Genomic DNA, 19297 nt, shown 5'->3' with positions numbered 1-19297 from the left:
AGTAAAGATCTGCTGTGATTGTGTGTGTGTGTGTGTGTTGAGGACTGACTAGTTTCCAACTCCCCATTACCTTTCCTGGATTCTTTCTCCCTTGGACTGACTTTGCATCTTTTCCCTGGGTGCTGGGTGATTTGAGAGCAAAGCTGCTCAGAACCATGGTCCAATAAGGAGGAACAGACTGACTTCAGGTAGCCACTCAGTAGATCAACAGCCCTGTTGAAAACTGAGGGTTATCTACAATTGGATTTAGAATTAGAGAATTTTAAAATGAAATTTGAATTGTTATGTAGGAAAAGTGAAAGCAAATAATACCACTTAATTTTTTTTTTCTTTAAGCTATCAAGAAATGGTAAAGCAGTCTTTTCCTAGGTTTTCTTTTACTAATTCTCTCAAACATCTGGTTCCTTTGGTAGGTGCTTCCTAGTTAATCGTTGGAGCCTGCAAACAACATGCCGGAGCAAAGCAATGATTACCGGGTGGCCGTGTTCGGCGCAGGTGGTGTTGGCAAGAGCTCTCTTGTCTTGCGGTTTGTGAAAGGCACGTTTCGGGAGAGCTACATCCCCACTGTGGAAGACACGTACCGGCAGGTCATCAGCTGTGACAAGAGCATCTGCACCCTGCAGATCACGGACACCACGGGCAGTCACCAGTTCCCGGCCATGCAGCGGCTTTCCATCTCCAAAGGGCATGCTTTCATCCTGGTTTACTCCATCACCAGCCGGCAGTCTCTGGAGGAGCTCAAGCCCATCTATGAGCAAATCTGCGAGATCAAAGGGGACGTGGAGAGCATCCCCATCATGCTGGTGGGGAACAAGTGTGACGAGAGCCCGAACCGCGAAGTGGAGAGCAGTGAGGCCGAGGTGCTGGCTCGCAAGTGGAAGTGCGCCTTCATGGAGACCTCGGCCAAGCTCAACCTCAACGTGAAGGAGCTCTTCCAGGAGCTGCTCAACCTGGAGAAGCGCAGGACCGTGAGCCTCCAGATCGACGGGAAAAAGAGCAAGCAGCAGAAAAGGAAAGAGAAGCTCAAGGGCAAGTGCGTGGTCATGTGAACCACCCTCCCGTGGGAGCAACGGTTGTGTGTCCCCCCTCTTTGCCCCTCCCCCTCCCACGTGACACCCGCAGTCGTCAGGGTAGCATGTCAGACGCCCACATGTTAAATATTGCATTTTGACTGAGATGTGCCCAACTGTCCTCAGAGGGCATTTCACACCACCACCGATAAGCACCCCCTCTCCAGAATCAGGGAATCTGACAGATGCTTAAAATGAAAACCAACACGCTTGGCATCGCAGGAAACCCAAGGGACATCAGCCATTTTTGGAGGCATCCTTGGCCCTCAGGAGGCAGGAAGGCTCGTGCTGGCAGAAGGAGAATGTGCTTTGCTGATAGCAGGAGGTACCATCTGGATACATATGAGAGCATTTATACACATTAACCCAGAGCTGCAGGCACCAACCCCCAAGACCAGGCGTCCCCTCTGCTCCGAAGCCAGTGACATCCCTGGGGGATGGGAGGGGCAGGAGGAGGTGAGAAGACCAGGCCAAAGCTGTTCCCTTCTATGGTTCTTTAACTGAATTAAATGTAATACAGCTGACCTGTGAGCCTTGCCACTCTGAGGGGATGTCCTCACTAGCCTAGTTATTAGCAGGTATCATTTTAACCTTTTAGAGTATTTCTTTTCACATACAGTGGTGAATTCACTAAGAGTATGCCACTCTGTCAAAAATTCAATTTCCATTTGAAACGTTTGTGTGAGGATATTGTGACAATACTGAAACATCACAATAATATTTTTGTGTGTTATATTTTGAGAGTTTTAGAAACGTGAAGTTTCCTTCCTTTGACCCATGAGGGGTATAACTCTTACAGCCCTTAGATTTTAAATAAAAGCAATCAAAGTAGCTATTTTTTAGACATTTTTTGTCCTCCAACATGATCTTTTTTTTCAATAACTCGCTCTATCTCCAACTGAGTAACAGCCAATAAAGGCCCTCTGAAGACCAGAAGCACATCCATTTTCTAACAGACGTAGACACGTCTGTGCCATATTTTGCACCTTAATGAAATACTTTGAGACAGAAGTTGTTTGCTGTGTTTTTGATTATTATCTCTAACAAGTATATTCCTGGAAAATCAGTTCAAGTAATCAATTATGGTGCACGTTCCTTTAGAAATGTCTTCTAAGAGCTGGCCTATGCTGGGTTCACTCTGGAATAAATCTCATGTGCATCCTTAAACCACTGCTGGTTGCTGCATGCTGGCTGGAGACAGGTCGGGCAGGCCTCTGTCATGGGCAGAGCACAGACTACTCAGCTAATTCTTCTGCTGGCATCAAGGCTGCTTTGGAGCTGCTTCCTGAAAGTTCCCACTGACAGAGCCTATAAGTTTTCCTCTTGGTTCCAGTCTGCATCCCACTCTGGCTTCCTCTGGAATGTTCCCTTGCAGAACACCTTCCTGTTGCCTGCCTGGCAGGCAGAGTACAGGGATGCTTCCAGGCTGCTGGGCAGCAGTGCTAGCTGGTACTGAGTGGTCAAGTTCAGGACCTTTATGGACACCACTCTCTCCTGTACTTTCTGTGTTTTCCCTGCCCCTCCTGATGTGGCCACTTCTGGGCAGCTCTATGCTCTCAACAGATCCTAAATTCCCCCTTTTGGTTTGATTTTCTTGCCTTCCCCTCATCCCTTCTGCTCTGCTAATAACTCATCTCTGTGATGTATTTTGTGTGTGGGAGGCACTTTGCAAGCCATTGGCTTGATAGTCTGCCCACCACTCTGGCCTCCTAGAATAGAACTTGGGCAGGGAGGGTAGAGATGGCTGGCCTGGCCACCAGTGGGGATCAGGGAAACCCAGAACTCCTGGTCCAGAACCAAGTCCCTCTCCAAGTCCTAACAGCCACACCCTCTGCTGGGCTCCTTCTGTTCCAAGTGAGTGTTGCACAGCCTTCACAGTGAGATCTCATTGCTGAATTTTCTAGAACATTTGCTTTTCAACTTATCCCTATATATATATTTTTTGTTCTATTTCCATTCTCAGAGAGATGCCATCCATTTGTAATTTAGATTTGGGTTAAGTGGAAGAAGAAATGGGACTTCATGGCCAAAATGAACTGTAGAGATCTTAGGTGGGTTAAGCTAATGGTCAAATGTGATGTCTGCCATGAGCTGTCCACAAGGCTCCCAGTTTGCAGGCTCCCCATGACTGCCACATTACTCCTGATCCAAGTTAGAAATTCATTTAGCCCTCTCAAGGCAATGTCTACATTTTTCAGTGTTTACAATTTTATCAATGTGAGAAGCTTATAATTATTGAAAATCTGATGTCATTCAGGACACATTTTGTTCCTTTGTATTTTGCCTGTGAGTTTACTGGAAGGCTATTGATGCCTCAATCATGGGTCTTTGTTCTGAGATCATTTTTTATGAACTGCACTGAGGGTATAGATGATTATCTCAAAATAATCTTTTCAAAGCTCTCCAACTGACACTCAGGGCTCGAGGAGTTAGTTCCACTGAATCAGATGTTTTTAGCATTTATGTGGCCCCATCCTCGAATAAGTAGTTGTGATTCTTGAGGACACATCCTACCTTGTGTATGGACACAACAGATTTTGACCTCACCTCAGTAAGTTACAAAACTCAAAGTATTGCTTAAAAGATGGCTCTCTGGGAATAAGCTTGGGGCTCCATGGGTCCCATTCTGTCCCTGCCAATCCCTCTTCCATCTGGTGACAAGCCATGGGCGTGCCCTAGGCATGCATGCAATACAGCAAGACCAACTCAAGAGCAATATTGAATTGTTCATTCGATCTAAAATTATATATATATATATAAAATATATATATATAATTTCTCTTCCTGCATTTTTTGAAGTATAAATTAGTACATTGTATATATCTGTAAGCTAGTATATTTGTTTCACCATTTGTAATATTTAAGAAATACTCTTTATAGAACAAAAGTATTAAATATTCAAAAAATGCTCTGTGATACTTAATTTTTTTTTCAAAATTTGTAATGTGTTGCTCCTACATAAGATCTCTGGAAGTATCTATAACTAATGGGACACATGTAAACCCTCGAAGATCCATCCTGAAATTCAGTGTCCCACAAAGATAGTGTGAGGACAGAGCATTTACAAAGCATGACTTTTATACGTGTGGGATGGCAATGTGTATATTTATATTTAAGGTGTATTTACTGTTACAATTCCATTATCTATTTTATCTACAGTTATAAAAATCACTCTTGCATATGAGTTTCTAGTTGCCAGTGATGTTCTGAAAACAATAGGCGTATTAAAATAAAGCTTTGGTTCTGACACACAGCTGGAAGGTGGTGATATTTCTTACTCTTCATGACATTGCGCGTCTGTGATGATCTTGACCTAGTTCTTCAACAGTTGCTTTCTTGCACCTGATGACCACATGGGAGACTGTCAGGCCCTGCAGGTCTGGGCTTGGCAGCAGCAGCTGCCCCGCGGTGTGCTGAGGAATTTTCCCCACTAGTTCCTGTCACTGGGCTGATGTGATGCTCTGAGCTGAGTGAGGTGAGAGGAAAGAAGTTGAGGCAGGGCCCTCCTTGGCTTTGAATAGGCCTAGTGAAGTGAAGAAAAGCTCCTCTTTAATTTTGTTTCCCCCAAACTCTTGCCTCCTCTCAAAGGCCAGGCTATTAAGTGGAGTTGATATAAAAAGCCCAGTGCTGTTCCTGGGCACAATTTCTGTCTGACATCCTTGGTCCTTACTTCTTCTTCGCAATACTGACTATGAAATAAACCTTACTTTTGATTTTGAAAGACAATAGCTGTCAACACAACAGAACCATCATTTAGCCAATGAATAGCTAGATGACTGGGGGCAGGCTCTTAACCACTCTGTGCTTCTGCAAACTGGGAATCATTAACATCCACAGCCTGAGTGGCCCTGAGAATTATATTAACGATAAGCACAAAGCACTTGGAGCTGTCTTGTCACACACCGAGCTTTCAAGCGAAATGAAATCCCTGGACGATGTATGACTGTTTGGAAGGTCTGTAAGCATTGTGAAAATTAATCCATACAGATACAACAATCAACCAGAACCTTTCAGTTTCTTTAAGCGTCTATAACAGCATTCTCCAGTCTGACTCTCAGAGTACTGCCGTCTGCTTCCCTCTCAAAGTCATTAATGCTACATTATTCAGGGATTTTTCCATTTACAGAAATAATTACAACTGGCAGGCCCCATTACGCCCCATTAAAGGGCATCCCATTGAGTGCTTATCAAGCTTTCATGTGCAAATAAAGCACTTGAGACGTGCTTCTGCAGAGTCTGAGTCAGCAGGCTGGGGTGGGGGCCTAAGAATCTGCATTTCTAACAGGCTCTCAGGTGATATGGATGCTTCTGGCCACTGAGTAGCAAGGCTGTAACCTACTTATACTCCAATGTTGCTGCACACTGGAACTGTGTGGAGGAGTCTTGAAACTTACTGTTGGAGAAGAAAAATTTTCTTCTACACTTCTAGGTTCTTCTGGCTGGCCTAATAATTAAATGGACATGAGAATAACAGAAAAACAAAATTTAATTATGGGATTGCCTAGTGGTTCAGACGGTAAAGAGTCTACCTGCAATGCAGGAGACCCGGGGTTTGATCAAAAAGATAAAAAAGTAAGTGGTCCAATTCCTGGAAATCCTCACCTCTTCTTCCAAATTGCTAGATTATTCCTCCCATTTGTTAGCATATATCATTATCCAGCCCATAAAATGGAGAAGGCAATGGCACCCCACTCCAGTACTCTTGCCTGGAAAATCCCATGGACGGAGGAGCCTGGTGGCTGCTGTCTATGGGGTCGCACAGAGTCGGACATGACTGAAGTGACTTAGCAGCCCATAAAAACTAACCACCCCCATACCCCAGGGCCACTCTCACTTGAGATGGCCCACATCCACATCTGTCTGTGGAATGTGTTTATATGTCTAAATTCGCTTCCACTTTACTATAGCTTGCTCTGGAGTTCTTTCTTCATTTGGCAGCCCACACCAGAAACTCACTCAACTCTTACAAGAGCTGCGACATGACTATTCTCATGTGCTCCTTTTTCCTGCAACAGAATCTAATACCCACAAAAGAGTATTACTGAAACATAATTTTTCTCTCTAAACATCACCCTCATTTTTCCAAACATAGACACATTAGTTTATTTGAAAAATTTAGCTTCATTACACTTGGCTTGGTTATTTACATGAGTGCAGCAAGAATAGTGATTGACCATATAGAATCTTTTAAAATCTGCTTTGCTGGATTTTTTTCATAAGGAATCTCAGATTGAACTTCTAAATGCTTCTCAAGGCTAGGAGGCTAGCCAAGGACTTGTTTGTCTTCAGATTTCCCCTGTAAGATCTAAAGATTTGGATTAATTCCTTTGATTTTGAAATTCCCATCATATTCTGAGGTCCCTATACTTGCCAGAAAGTGACTTTTTTTTACCTGATTAGTTTGTCAGGAAAGGTGTAAGCAACCTATATAAAGCTCTATGCCAATGTCACAGGAGTGGGAGTCTTATACCAAGATCACAGGACTTTTATCTCTGGAATTAACCAAGCCCCATAGCAACTGCTGCCATAAGCCTCCTGATCTAAACAGGCCAGCTCCCTGACCTCATATTAAGTACAATACCCACCCTGTTACCCATCCTATAGCTTTCTAATCAATTACCTAATGCCACCCTTCCCATAGGAATTTTCTCTGTCTTGAGGCTATAAATTTGGCCTCCAGCCTCAGAAAGGCTGGAGAAAGGCAATGGCAACCCACTCCAGTACTCTTGCCTGGAAAATCCCAGGGACAGAGGAGCCTGGTAGGCTGCAGTCTATGGGGTCGCACAGAGTTGGACACGACTGAAGCAACTTAGCAGCAGCAGCAGCTGTGAAAGGCATCAGCTCTCCCTGGTCTGCCAGGAAGTCAACCTGCTGCATTTTTGGCACCTTCATTATTGTCCCTTCAGTTGTCTCTTCGTTCAGCCAGCCCACTGTTCCAGCAGCGTCTCCTGCTCTAATAAACTTTATTCTTCCCTAATCCTGCTCATGTCTGAAAATTCTTTTCTAACCTGTGAAAATCCCATGGACCGAGGAGCCTGGTGGGCTACAATCCATGGGGTCGCAAAGAGTCGGACACGACTGAGTGACTTGTGTGTGTGTGTGTGTGTGTGTGTGTGTGCGTGCACAGACCATGACACAAAGTATCAGATTTTTTTCAAGGGGTTTTATTAGCTGTATTCAGTCAACTTTAATTTCTTAAGGGCTTCCCTCATAGCTCAGTTGGTAAAAAAATCCACCGCAATTCAAGAGACCCAGTTTGATTCCTAGGTCAGGAAGATCCCCTGGAGAAGGGATAGGCTACCAACTCCATTCTTGGGCTTCCCCTGTGGTTCAGCTGGTAAAGAATCTGCCTGCAATGCAGGAGACCTGGGTTCGATCCCTGGGGTGGGAAGATCCCCTGGAGAAGGGATAGGCTACCAACTCCATTCTTGGGCTTCCCCTGTGGTTCAGCTGGTAAAGAATCTGCCTGCAATGCAGGAGACCTGGGTTCGATCCCTGGGTTGGGAAGATCCCCTGGAGAAGGGAAAGGCTACCCACTCCAGTATTGTGGCCTGGAGAATTCCATGGACTGTATAGTCCAAGGGGTCGGAAAGAGTTGGACATGACTGAGCGACTTTCACTTAGTTTCTTAAATCTGTTTAATCATATCTGAGTTTATGCATGCCTCTCTGAAACATGACATTCTGGTCAAAGCCTTGGTCATATAGCCATTGCTTCCAATTGTGTCCTGGCATAAGAACAGATTCTTAGTGAACTTACGCGAATAACTATATTGCCATAAAGAGTACTCAATGAGTTTTCAGTTCTAGGGGAATCAGGTAGGGAGAAAAAGATAAGTGTTTCAATTTCCTTACAAAGGAATAATTTACCGAATCTCTGTAAGTCATAGTTTAAGAGGAAAGGTTTCCTTATATCTGGAAAACAAAACATTAACAAAAATTAGCAATGTTTCAAACAAAAAAGTCGTAAAAGTTAAAATCATCCTGTTCATTCAATCCCATGTGATTAATTCTTGTTGATCTTTAGCTAGCAGTTTTACAATGCCATCGGTTTCTCTATTATAACTTCATACCTAGTTTAGTGGTACGATCTGAAAGTTATCAGACTGTATTTTAGAAAACTTTAGAGTCATTTCCATGAATTTTTCTGAAGATGAAACATAGTTGCAAGAGCAAAAAGACTTAAAAATGACCACGATTAAGGATCAAATGAAAATTCATTGATGTAATTGACATCACATTATTTCTGTGACATACACTTTAAAAATAGCAATTAGAATCACAAACAATAACACTATGCTTGGAAACATCAGATTTTTAGGAATTTTATATAATTTCTAGAGCACTTACATTAATAACATTTACCCATGCAATATAACCTAAGAAGGTTTATTATCACTTATTTGATAATGTTTCCCATGTAATTTAACATATCAAATATACCTAATTAGTTTAATCTCTCTCTTTTTGTAAGGACACACAGTAAATCCTTTCAGGGGAGCCAGAAGCCCTCTAGAAATTCTCAAAGTTAGTTTTTGATCTAAAACGCTTCATTTAGAATTTGAATTTGGGGGAAGTTTATCAAAAATATCAAAGAGATTATAGAACATTTGATTAAATAGGATCATAGCTTGCAGGCAAGCATGCTAAGCTGCTTCAGTCCTGTCTGATTTTTTGCAACCCTGCGGATTGTAGCCCGCCAGGCTCTGTCCATAGGATTCTCCAGGCAAGAATACTGGAGAGGGTTGCCATGCCCTCCTCCAGAGGATCATCTCAACCCAGAGATCAAGCCCATGTCTCTTATGTCTCTTGCATTGGCGGGCAGGTTCTTTACCACTAATGCCACCTGGGAAACCCTAGGATCTTAGGTTATTGTGAAACAATACTTCTTCATTTAACAATGGCAACAATTAAAAATTTCATAGGCAAATACAGAAAGGTAAATAGTTGTAAAAAGTTAAATAGTTGTAAAAAGTCATTTTAATATAGGAAAGATTTAACTTTTAAAAGTAATCAAAACCTGATAAAGGCAAAACAGAGAACCTTTGTTTTTCTAGGCAAATTACATTAAAGATACAGGGAAATCTTTCATGAGAACAGATGAAGGAAAATTAAGTTTTAGTTTTATCTAAGTACACTATTGATAGAAAAACTTGTTTTTTAAGATTTTTATAACAAACTCATTTAAAAATTTTTATAACAAACTCACTGATCTTTCCTAAGATTCCTTTTGTATAAACCTTCTTCAACTTTCTACATCCATTTAAATTTATTCCTTTTTTTTTCCATTCAGCTTTATTTTAGGACAAAACTATTTTATTTTTCCTCAACAGAAATACATCTTCACATCCTATCCATTTTCTAACTGAAACTACATCCCACTTTCCTTGCAAATAAAATTGTTTCCCTTATAATTTCCAGTAGTTTTAATTATATGTATTAATTAGAATTTTCAACCCCTAGAAACTTTAATTTCTAGTGAAAATTAAGAAGTAAACAATTGTGAACTATTACACAGTGGTTTTTAGATTGGCAAATTTATGGAATGTGTTTCATAATTTCTAGATATATGCGTTTTTGCACAGCACAAGTTTTCAAAGTGGCATATGCCATATTTATTAATAGACACAAATATCTTTAGATTCTATAATAAGAAATCAAAAGTAGATAACTTGTCTAACAATTAATGTCTCAGTGTTTTATCTTATCTGGAAATTATCAAACATTTAAGAAATGTACCTTATTTCAATCAGCAAAATTCTAAGGGTGGAAGCCAAAGAGATTTGGGTAAGTGAATATATCATAAAACAATCAACTTAAAAAGTTCATCTAAAAACTCTTATCTTATTTACATCTCTTTAATTCATTTTTAAAACAATCGTATATAGATTACTCCTGAAGAGTGAAGATTTAATGAGACATTAAAGCAACTAACCATCATCTTAAGTTATTTTTATTGTTAACAATTTTGTAACAGAGATAAGCTTATTTGAGTTTTAGTAAATCTAAGTAGAAAAAAAATATTACGCTTAATGATAACTCTAAAGATATGTCTGTATTAATTAAACGAACAAACTGGCTTTTATTTACCAAAAATTATCCTAGATCACATAGAGAAACATATGGGTTATTTTCTATTCATGAGATTTAGAAATACTTTAATGATAACTTCCAGATGTTCAAGTTAGAGTTACAATAGGCAGAGGAACCATAGATCAAATTGACAACATCCATTGAATCATAGACAAAGCAAGAGAATTCCAGAAAAACATCTACTTCTGCTTCACTGAACTACTTTAAAGTCCTTGATTGTGTGGATCACAAGAAATCGTGGAAAATTCTTCAAGAGATGGGAATACCTGACCACCTTACCTGCCTCCTGAGAAACCTGTATTTGAAAAAAGTCAAGAAGCAACAGTTAGAACTGGACATGGAATAATGGACTGGTTCAAAACTGGTGAAGGAGTGCATCAAGGCTGTATATTGTCACCCTGCTTATTTAACTTATATGCAGGGCACATCAAGTGAAATGCCAGACTGGATGAAGCACAAGCTGGAATCAAGATTGCTGGGAGAAATATCAATAACCTCAGATATGCAGATGATACCACCCTTATGGCAGAAAGCAAAGAGGAATTAAAGAGCCCCTTGATGAAAGTGAAAGAGGAGAGTGAGTGAAAAAGTTGGTTTAAAGTTCAACATTCAGAAAACTAAGATTATGGCATCTGGTCCCATCATTTCATGGCTAATAGATGGGAAAATAATGGAAATAGTGACAGATTTTAGTTTCTTGGGTTCCATAATCACTGCAGGTAGTGACTTCAGCCATGAAATTAAAAGATACTTGCTCCTTGGAAGACAAACTATGAAAAACCTAGACAGCATATTAAAAAGCAGAGACATTACTTTGTTGACAAAAAGTCTGTTTAGTCAAAACTATGGTTTTTCCAGTAATCATGCATGAATGTGAGAGTTGAACCGTAAAGAAGGCTAAGCACCTAAGAACTGGTACTTTTGAACTGAGGTGTTGGAGAAGACTCTTTTTTTTTTTTAGAGAATACTTCATTAGTTTCTGTAATCAAACCCATGTAGATAAGACCTTACATATTTAATACAGTGTGTTACCCCTGTACAAATGGAAAAAATTGTTTAAAGTTTCTAGACCAATACGGCTGTTAATTTCTGTACAATGCCAACCCAACACGGTACAACTGGGATACTTTTTCCAAAGTTGACAGCACAGCTGAAGTTTCAAAATTCAAATTATATATATATATGTATATATATAGATTTATTTATTTATATAAAAGACCAATAGCAGTATGTTATGCATCAATAGCAGCAACAGCTTTTCCAAGTTCTGCAGTCATCTGAACAAAATTATAGAGACAGCCAGCACACTCCATTAAAAAAAAAAAAGTAAAAAAACAAAACCTCAGAAAACAGCAAAGTTCTGTTACTGTTGTGGTACCTGGCACCATTTTTTAATCACGTTTCTCAATCATCATCTGGAAAGAAAACATTCTAGAATAACGTCATTAAAAACAGATTTGATAAAGCACGGTCACTACTACATATCATAAAGCAGGTACAAGATATTTTACATTCACAGAGGTATGATTGAAGAAGACTCTTGAGAGTGCCTTGGACTGCAAGGAGATCAAACCAGTCAATCCTAAAGGAAATCAGTCCTGAATATTCATTGGAAGGGCTGATACTGCAGCTGAACCTCCAATACATTGGCCACCAGATGCAAAGAGCTGACTCGTTTAGAAAAGACCTTGATGATGGGACAGAAGGCAGGAGAAGGATATGACATGAGTCTGATCAAGCTCCAGGAGATCGTGAATGACAAAGAAGCCTGGTGTGCTGCAGTCCATGGTGTCTCAAGGAATCAGAAACAACTGAGATACTGAACAACAACTTAATTTTGAGCCAACTAAATAGAGCTCTTTTTCAAATTAATTTGGTAATTGTATCTGAAGGTATCTGTATGTATATCTATTGTATACATATATAAACATACATGTAAACATAAATAGAGATCTTATAGTTTTCATCTTAAAATTTCAGTCATGAATTAGATATAATGATATAAAACTCACTAGTTTATACATAACAGTTGGAATAAATTAAGTTTATATGTCCAGATGGCTAAAGCTTTGTACTCTTTTAAGATTTCCATTTGTCTTTGACATGTAATTTTAAGAAGGTTATAAACTAGATTTTGGACAAGAGAGGATTTTCAGCGGTGTTTTTTTTTTTTTTTAAATCAACATCCCCACTCCATCCCCTTTTCCTTCAGTCTGGGCAAAGTTTTAATTACCTTCCAGGATGTTTACATTTCAAAGCCCCAGGGAATTTTATAACTTCAAAAGACAGAGAAAGAATGCAAGTTTTCTCTTAGGAGTTTGGGGTGTATTTAACTATTAATAGAAGTCTATGGTAATTACTATTTCAACTTTTTCTTTGTTTTGTAAGTACAGAGCAATTTTATCTCCAGTGTTCTGGTGTTTGGAATATCTGAAAATGTACGAAGGTAAATAGGAAAATGTCTGAGTGGATTTTGAGACATTTCAGAATTATGCTTTTGTTTTTATAAAGACTGGAGTAGTGAGTTAAGTATTGCTGATTTTAACTTCTTTGTTTGCATTTCTGTAAGCTATCTTCATCAGGCACTCTATCTATCAGATCTAGTCCCTTAAATCTATGTCTCACTTGCACTGTATAATCATAAGGGATTTGATTTAGGTCATACCTGAATGGTCTAGTGGTTTTCCCTACTTTCTTCAATTTCAGTCTGAATTTGGCAATAAGGAGTTCATGATCTGAGCCACAGTCAGCTCCTGGTCTTGTTTTTGCTGACTGTATAGGGCTTCTCCATCTTTGGCTGCAAAGAATATAATCAATCTGAATTTAGTGTTGACCATCTGGTGATGTACATGTGTAGAGTCTTCTCGTGTTGTTGGAAGAGGGTGTTTGCTATGACCAGTTGTGTTCTCTAGGCAAAACTCTATTCGTCTTTGCCCTGCTTCATTCCGTATTCCAAGGCCAAATTTGCCTGTTACTCCAGGTGTTTCCTGACTTCCTACTTTTGCATTCCAGTCCCCTATAATGAAAAAGACATCTTTTTTGGATGTTAGTTCTAGAAGGTCTTGTAGGTCTTCATAGAACCGTTCAACTTCAGCTTCTTCAGCATTACTGGTTGGGGCATAGACTTGGATTACTGTGATATTGAATGGTTTGCCTTGGAAATGAACAGAGATCATTCTGTCGTTTTTGAGATTGCATCCAAGTACTGCATTTTGGACTCTTTTGTTGACCATGATGGCTACTCCATTTCTTCTAAGGGATTCCTGCCCACCATAGTAGATATAATGGTCATCTGAGTTCGATTCACCTGTTCCAGTCCATTTTAGTTCGCTGATTCCTAGAATGTCCATGTTCACTCTTGCCATCTCCTGTTTGACCACTTCCAATTTGCCTTGATTCATGGACCTAACATTCCAGGTTCCTATGCAATATTCCTCTTTACAGCATCGGTCCTTGCTTCTATCACCAGTCACACCCACAACTGGGTATTGTTTTTGCTTTGGCTCCATCCCTTCATTCTTTCTGGAGTTATTTCTCCACTGATCTCCAGTAGCATATTGGGCACCTACTGACCTGGGGAATACCTCTTTCAGTATCCTATCATTTTGCCTTTTCATACTGTTCATGGGGTTCTCAAGGCAAGAATACTGAAGTGGTTTGCTATTCCCTTCTCCAATGGACCACATTCTGTCAGACCTCTCCACCATGACCTGCCTGTCTTGGGTGGCTTAGCTTCATTGAGTTAGACAAGGCTCTGGTTCTAGTGTGATTAGATTGACTAGTTTTCTGTGAGTATGGTTTTGGTGTGTCTGCCTTCTGATGCCCTCTTGCAACACCTACCATCTTACTTGGGTTTCTCTTACCCTGGATGTGGGATATCTCTTCACATCTCTTCTTCTGCTTATTTAACTTATATGCAGAGTACATCATGAGAAACGCTGGGCTGGAAGAAACACAAGCTGGAATCAAGATTGCTGGGAGAGATATCAATAACCTCAGATATGCAGATGACACCACCCTTATGGCAGAAAGTGAAGAGGAACTAAAAAGCTTCTTGATGAAAGTGAAAGAGGAGAGTGAAAAAGTTGGCTTAAAGCTCAACGTTCAGAAAACAAAGATCATGGCATCTGGTCCCATCACTTCACGGGAAATAGATGGGGAAACAGTGGAAACAGTGTCAGACTTTATTTTTCTGGGCTCCAAAATCACTACAGATGGTGACTGTAGCCATGAAATTAAAAGATGCTTACTCCTTGGAAGGAAAGTTATGACCAACCTAGATAGCATATTCAAAAGCAGAGACATTACTTTGCCAACAGAGGCCCGTTTAGTCAAGGCTATGGTTTTTCCAGTGGTCATGTATGGAGGCCAGAGTTGGACTGTGAAGAAAGCTGAGTGCCGAAGAATTGAAGCTTTTGAACTGTGGTGTTGGAAAAGACTCTTGAGAGTCCCTTGGAGATCCAACCAGTCCATTCTAAAGGAGATCAGCCCTGGGTGTTCTTTGGAAGGAATAATGCTAAAGCTGAAACTGCAATCCTTTGGCCACCTCATGCGAACAATTGACTCATTGGAAAAGACTCTGATGCTGGGAGGGATTAGGGGCAGGAAGAAAAGGGGATGACAGAGGAAGAGATGGCTGGATGGCATCACTGACTTGATGGACGTGAGTTTGAGTGAACTCCGGGAGATGGTGATGGACAGAGGCCTGGCGTGCTGTGATTCATGGGGTCGCAAAGAGTCGGACACGACTGAGCGACTGAACTGAACTGAACTGAACTGAAGCTATCTTCAAGGACCTGGGCAGGCTTTTTCATCATAATGTTTAGAGGTTGATTGCTCACTCAATCACAGTATTTTGAATTTGATTTTTTATATCAGAGAACAAATTTCCAGCTAAGATGGGGATCAAAATATTTCTATGCTTTTTATGTTCTGCTGTCTAGAGGATGTTACTTATTTGGATGGGCAGTCTAGGATATATCTGCAAAGGACATTGTGTAAGGAAGGCTTGAAACTGATTATAGGGCCCAGCTAAATAGCCTTATTTCCCATGGTGCTGCTTAATTTATTTCCTGGTTAGAGTCTTAACATGAGTAACCTGTAGACCCTGGCCCTAGAAATTAGGCTGGAGTGCCTCTATAAATCTTGTAGAGAAAGGGAAGTAGAAAATAAGCAGCTGAGAGTTTAAGGGCTTTTCTGGGAAAGGTGAAAGAATGTAGGCCTCACAAGATTCAGCAAGTTCATTCTCAAAGATGGCCTAAGAAAGCAAAGATTTTAATTGCACAAGTGGTTAAGTTAGGATGATGTGGTGAAAATGGTGTATTCAAGAAACCTCTAGTTACAAACCTGATGATGTATGACACAAAGCAGGTGGTAACGGAGTGGTATTTCTCAGCACTAGAAAAGCAACAGGGCCCTTCCCAGGTGGTGCAGTGGTAAAGACTCCACTTGCCGTCCAAAAATGGAGATATGAGTTCAATCCCTGGGTCAGGAGGATCCCCTGGAGAAGGCAATGGCAACCCACTCCAGTATTCTTGCCTGGAGAATTCCATGGACAGAGGAGCCTGGTGGGCTACAGTCCATAGGGTTGCAAAGAGTCAGATACGACTGAGCAACTGAGCATGCACACATGAGCAGAGGAACAACAAAGGCCCTGCTGGATTGTGACCCTTTGTGACAAATTTCCCTGGGAGCTGGCACAGCCAAAGAGAGTGATGCTTGTGACCTCCTGTCTCAGAATCCCAGTCTATTTACTCAACTGGCCACCAGATGCACTCTAGTAAGTACACCTTCCAAATGGCAGAAGCCAGAGAAAATATTGTTGCTGGTCACTAAGACAAGCTCTCATAACATAAGCAAAAATAAAAGGAAAAACCTCATCTAGGTTTTACCTAGGAGACCCACAGTAAAGTTTATCTAAACAGATGTGGGTCTGATGAGACCCCTGAATTCACCAGAGATAAGCCTGAACAGGAGCCTTAAAGGGCGCATGCCACCGTTCTGCCCTACATTTGCTTGTTTGTTTTCCTCCTTTTGATGAAAAACACAACAGAACAAAGAAAAACCATGACCATCTCTAGAAAAATTTTTAAAAAAGGATCAATACAAGTCAAGAGTACTCATTACTAAATTTTTACCAGAGTTATTATCCCCAAGGAACAAATTCCACAACTAATTTCTGCTAATCTATATATTTGCTTTTCTCTTTCTGATTTACTTCACTCTTTATGACAGACTCTAGTTTCATCCACGTCACTACAAATGACCCAATTACGTTCCTTTTCATGGTTGAGTAATATTCCATTTATATACGCACTATGCCTTCTCTACCCATTCGTCTGTCTATGGATATTTAGAAAAAGGACTCTCACTACTTTTGCTTCCATTGGATCTTGCAAACAGAGATTCAGGATGCTGATGTGATATGGATTCCTACCTTCTTTGGCTTTTTGTCAGAGTTCCCAGAATCTCTTTATCTGCTCCAGTCCTGAGAGAAAGCAGTTTCCAGCCACTGAGGATCCTGCCAACTAAGCCAATAATTGGAAAGGAGGAACTTTCTTCTACATTTCCTTTCTAGGTTCTTCTGGCCTAATAATTAAATTGATATGAGCTTAACAGGGGGCAAACCAAATGTAATTCTGTACGTATGGGGGCTCCATAAGACTATGAGGCCCGGAGAAGTCCCCGAAGCAGACAGCTCTTACACCTTTTAGACAAAGAAACTTCATTTTTGGAGAATGGACATGACAAAGAAATATATTTGGGTACTAATTAGTGAAGAATATAAGCAGAGTTTCTTTATATACTGGGCCCTAAGTTCCCTTTTCTGGTGATAAAGATCTCTCTGTGAAAGGAAGGGTACTTTCACATGGAAGATTTATTTCCTACTTTCAGGGGAACAAGGGAGGGTCAAAGCATCCTTCTTGCACAGGCAGTTTGTTAAGAAAATTTAATTTAAAGTAATTAATGTGCCACTTTGACATATTTTATCACAGCCTACCTTGAACCCCATCAATATCCATGCCCCACCCAGAAATCATGATTTAGTAGGTCTGGAACGTGGCTTTGATTTTAGGATGTTTAAAAGTTCTTGTAATTGGAATAGAGAATAAAGTTTGAGAACCAGTGCTATTAGACAGGTTTAATTGGGAAGGTCTGCCAGCTTCATAAATTTCCTGGGGTAGGGGAGATGCTTATTAAATTAAGTTCCCATTCAGTAAATATTTTTCGGGGAGCAAACTGGTGAAATTGGCGTGAGGGTCATGATCTCCTTCTTCTACGTGCAGCCCCTCCCGATTGGCCTGAAGAGGAAACTATGATCCGGGGTAGCACTCCCACCCACCATACCACCTAGAGAAATTTGGTCAGCTCTAAGTGTGAAGTGATCTCTCTGGTCTTAAGTTGGAACCTCAGCAATGGCCTGGAGTGTCCCATCCTTGCCTGGCCCAACCCCAGCTTGGAATCTTCACAGCTCCTCATGTTTCCTCAGTGCCTGCAAATACCAAGTCCCCTGGCCGCCTTATCAATCCTGCCTTAACTTCATTGATTTGCTGTTGTCCTGGTTCTGGTACCACAGATGTGATCAGTGCTCGGTGCTTCTTACATTCAACATTAGGTAGCTATGTTCCTTTGACCTAAGACAATGGCTCTGCCCCACAGCTGTCCTGCTGCAGACTGAGACATGACCACACACGTCGTCTTATTTTCACATTTTTGGGTTTCTCTCATTTGCTTTCTCGTTCCATTACTTTTGCATAACTGAAAGAAGTCTTTCCCCATGCTAGTATATCACTAGTTATTGGTGGACCCAGAAAGGAAGACATTGTGACTCAGATATTTTGATGTAACTTCTATTGTCATAATAATAATATCATTATTAATTTTGTTTTTATTGGTTTACTCTTATAACTCCTCACACTCCCTTTACCCTAAGCAACACTTAGGTTTAGGGAGTTTATGTAAACTACCAACTTCCAGCCGAATTTCTATAAAAAGAGAGATTTAGGGATCAGAAAAAAAGCTAAGTGCATATGAAACCAGTCATAATGCATTTATGATGAAAGTTCTGCAGTTTATTAGGGACAACAGGTGAAATAAAGTAGATGTGAAATTTTTATTACCCTCTTGTCAAAAGTCAAGGTTACATTCTTTGTGGTTCATCTCATAACAAAGACACATAACTTTCAGGAAGTATTAATACCACTCCAAGTGCCCAAGGGCTTCCCTGGTAGCTCAGACAGTAAAGAATCTGCCTATAATGCAGGAGACCTGGGTTCCACCCCTGGGTTGGGGAGATCCCTTGGAGAAGGGAATGGCTACCCATTCCAATATTCTTTGTTGGGAGGAGAGAGAGGAGCCTGGCGGGCTACAGTCCATGGGGTTGCAAAGAGTTGGACACAATTCAGCGACTAAAAGAAAGAAAAGAAGTGCCGAATAGCCCACAGTCAACCATAGTAATAAAACAGCTTTCAGAATAGATGCTATAAAGTATACCTAATACCTAAGTAAGATGACCATAAGGTAAATATCAGGAACTCCATGGAGGGTGAGGAATTGAACTCTGTTTAAGATATCCTTGTCTAGATCCTGTATGCCACAGCGAAGATCCAGTGCAGCCAAATAAAAAATAAGTAAATATTAAAAAAGAAAGATATCCTTGCCACTCTAAGTCTGACAACACACTGTTATAAAGTGGGTATGTCAAAATGTGATACTTTGACCATGATATTTTTCCTGCTCAGAAATCCCTTCTTTCTGTCTCTTGGTCCCATCCAGTCATATTAAAATTTTCCTGTATTAAAGCTGCCATCCAGTGAATTCTGTGAAGACTTCCCTGGTCATTTAAATCAAAAAAGGATATTCACCCACTTCAGAATTCCTCTTGATTCATGCTTTCTTATCCTTTCTGACTCTTATGACATGTTTGTTACTCTAAAATGACTTTTGCATCTCTCCTTATTTGTTCTATACTATTTAGCCTGAGGTGGCTCATAAAGAATTGGCCTGCAATGTGAGGGATCTGGCTTTGATCCCTGGGTCAGGAAGATCCCCTGGAGAAGGGAATGGCAACCCACTACAGTATTCTTGCCTGGAGAATTCCATGGGCAGAGGAGCTTGGCAGTCTACAGTCTACGT

The 19297-nt window shown here is 40.6% G+C and overlaps 1 protein-coding gene across 1 annotated transcript in view; it reads left to right on the top strand.

The window, feature by feature from the left end:
* Positions 1 to 4282, top strand: part of DIRAS2 (DIRAS family GTPase 2) — a 36329-nt gene extending 32047 nt beyond the window's left edge. The window contains exon 2 of the mRNA XM_005911533.3: positions 414 to 4282. Coding sequence (XP_005911595.1) covers positions 450 to 1049 — 600 coding nt within the window. The 5' untranslated portion in view covers positions 414 to 449 and the 3' untranslated portion in view covers positions 1050 to 4282. The remainder of the gene's footprint in view (positions 1 to 413) is intronic.
* Positions 4283 to 19297: the final 15015 nt, after the last annotated feature.

This window comes from Bos mutus, chromosome 8, assembly GCF_027580195.1.
Source record: "Bos mutus isolate GX-2022 chromosome 8, NWIPB_WYAK_1.1, whole genome shotgun sequence".
Taxonomy (NCBI): Eukaryota; Metazoa; Chordata; class Mammalia; order Artiodactyla; family Bovidae; genus Bos; species Bos mutus.
Note: the sequence above shows the minus strand (reverse complement) of the source record. Positions and strands in the feature narration are given on the sequence as shown.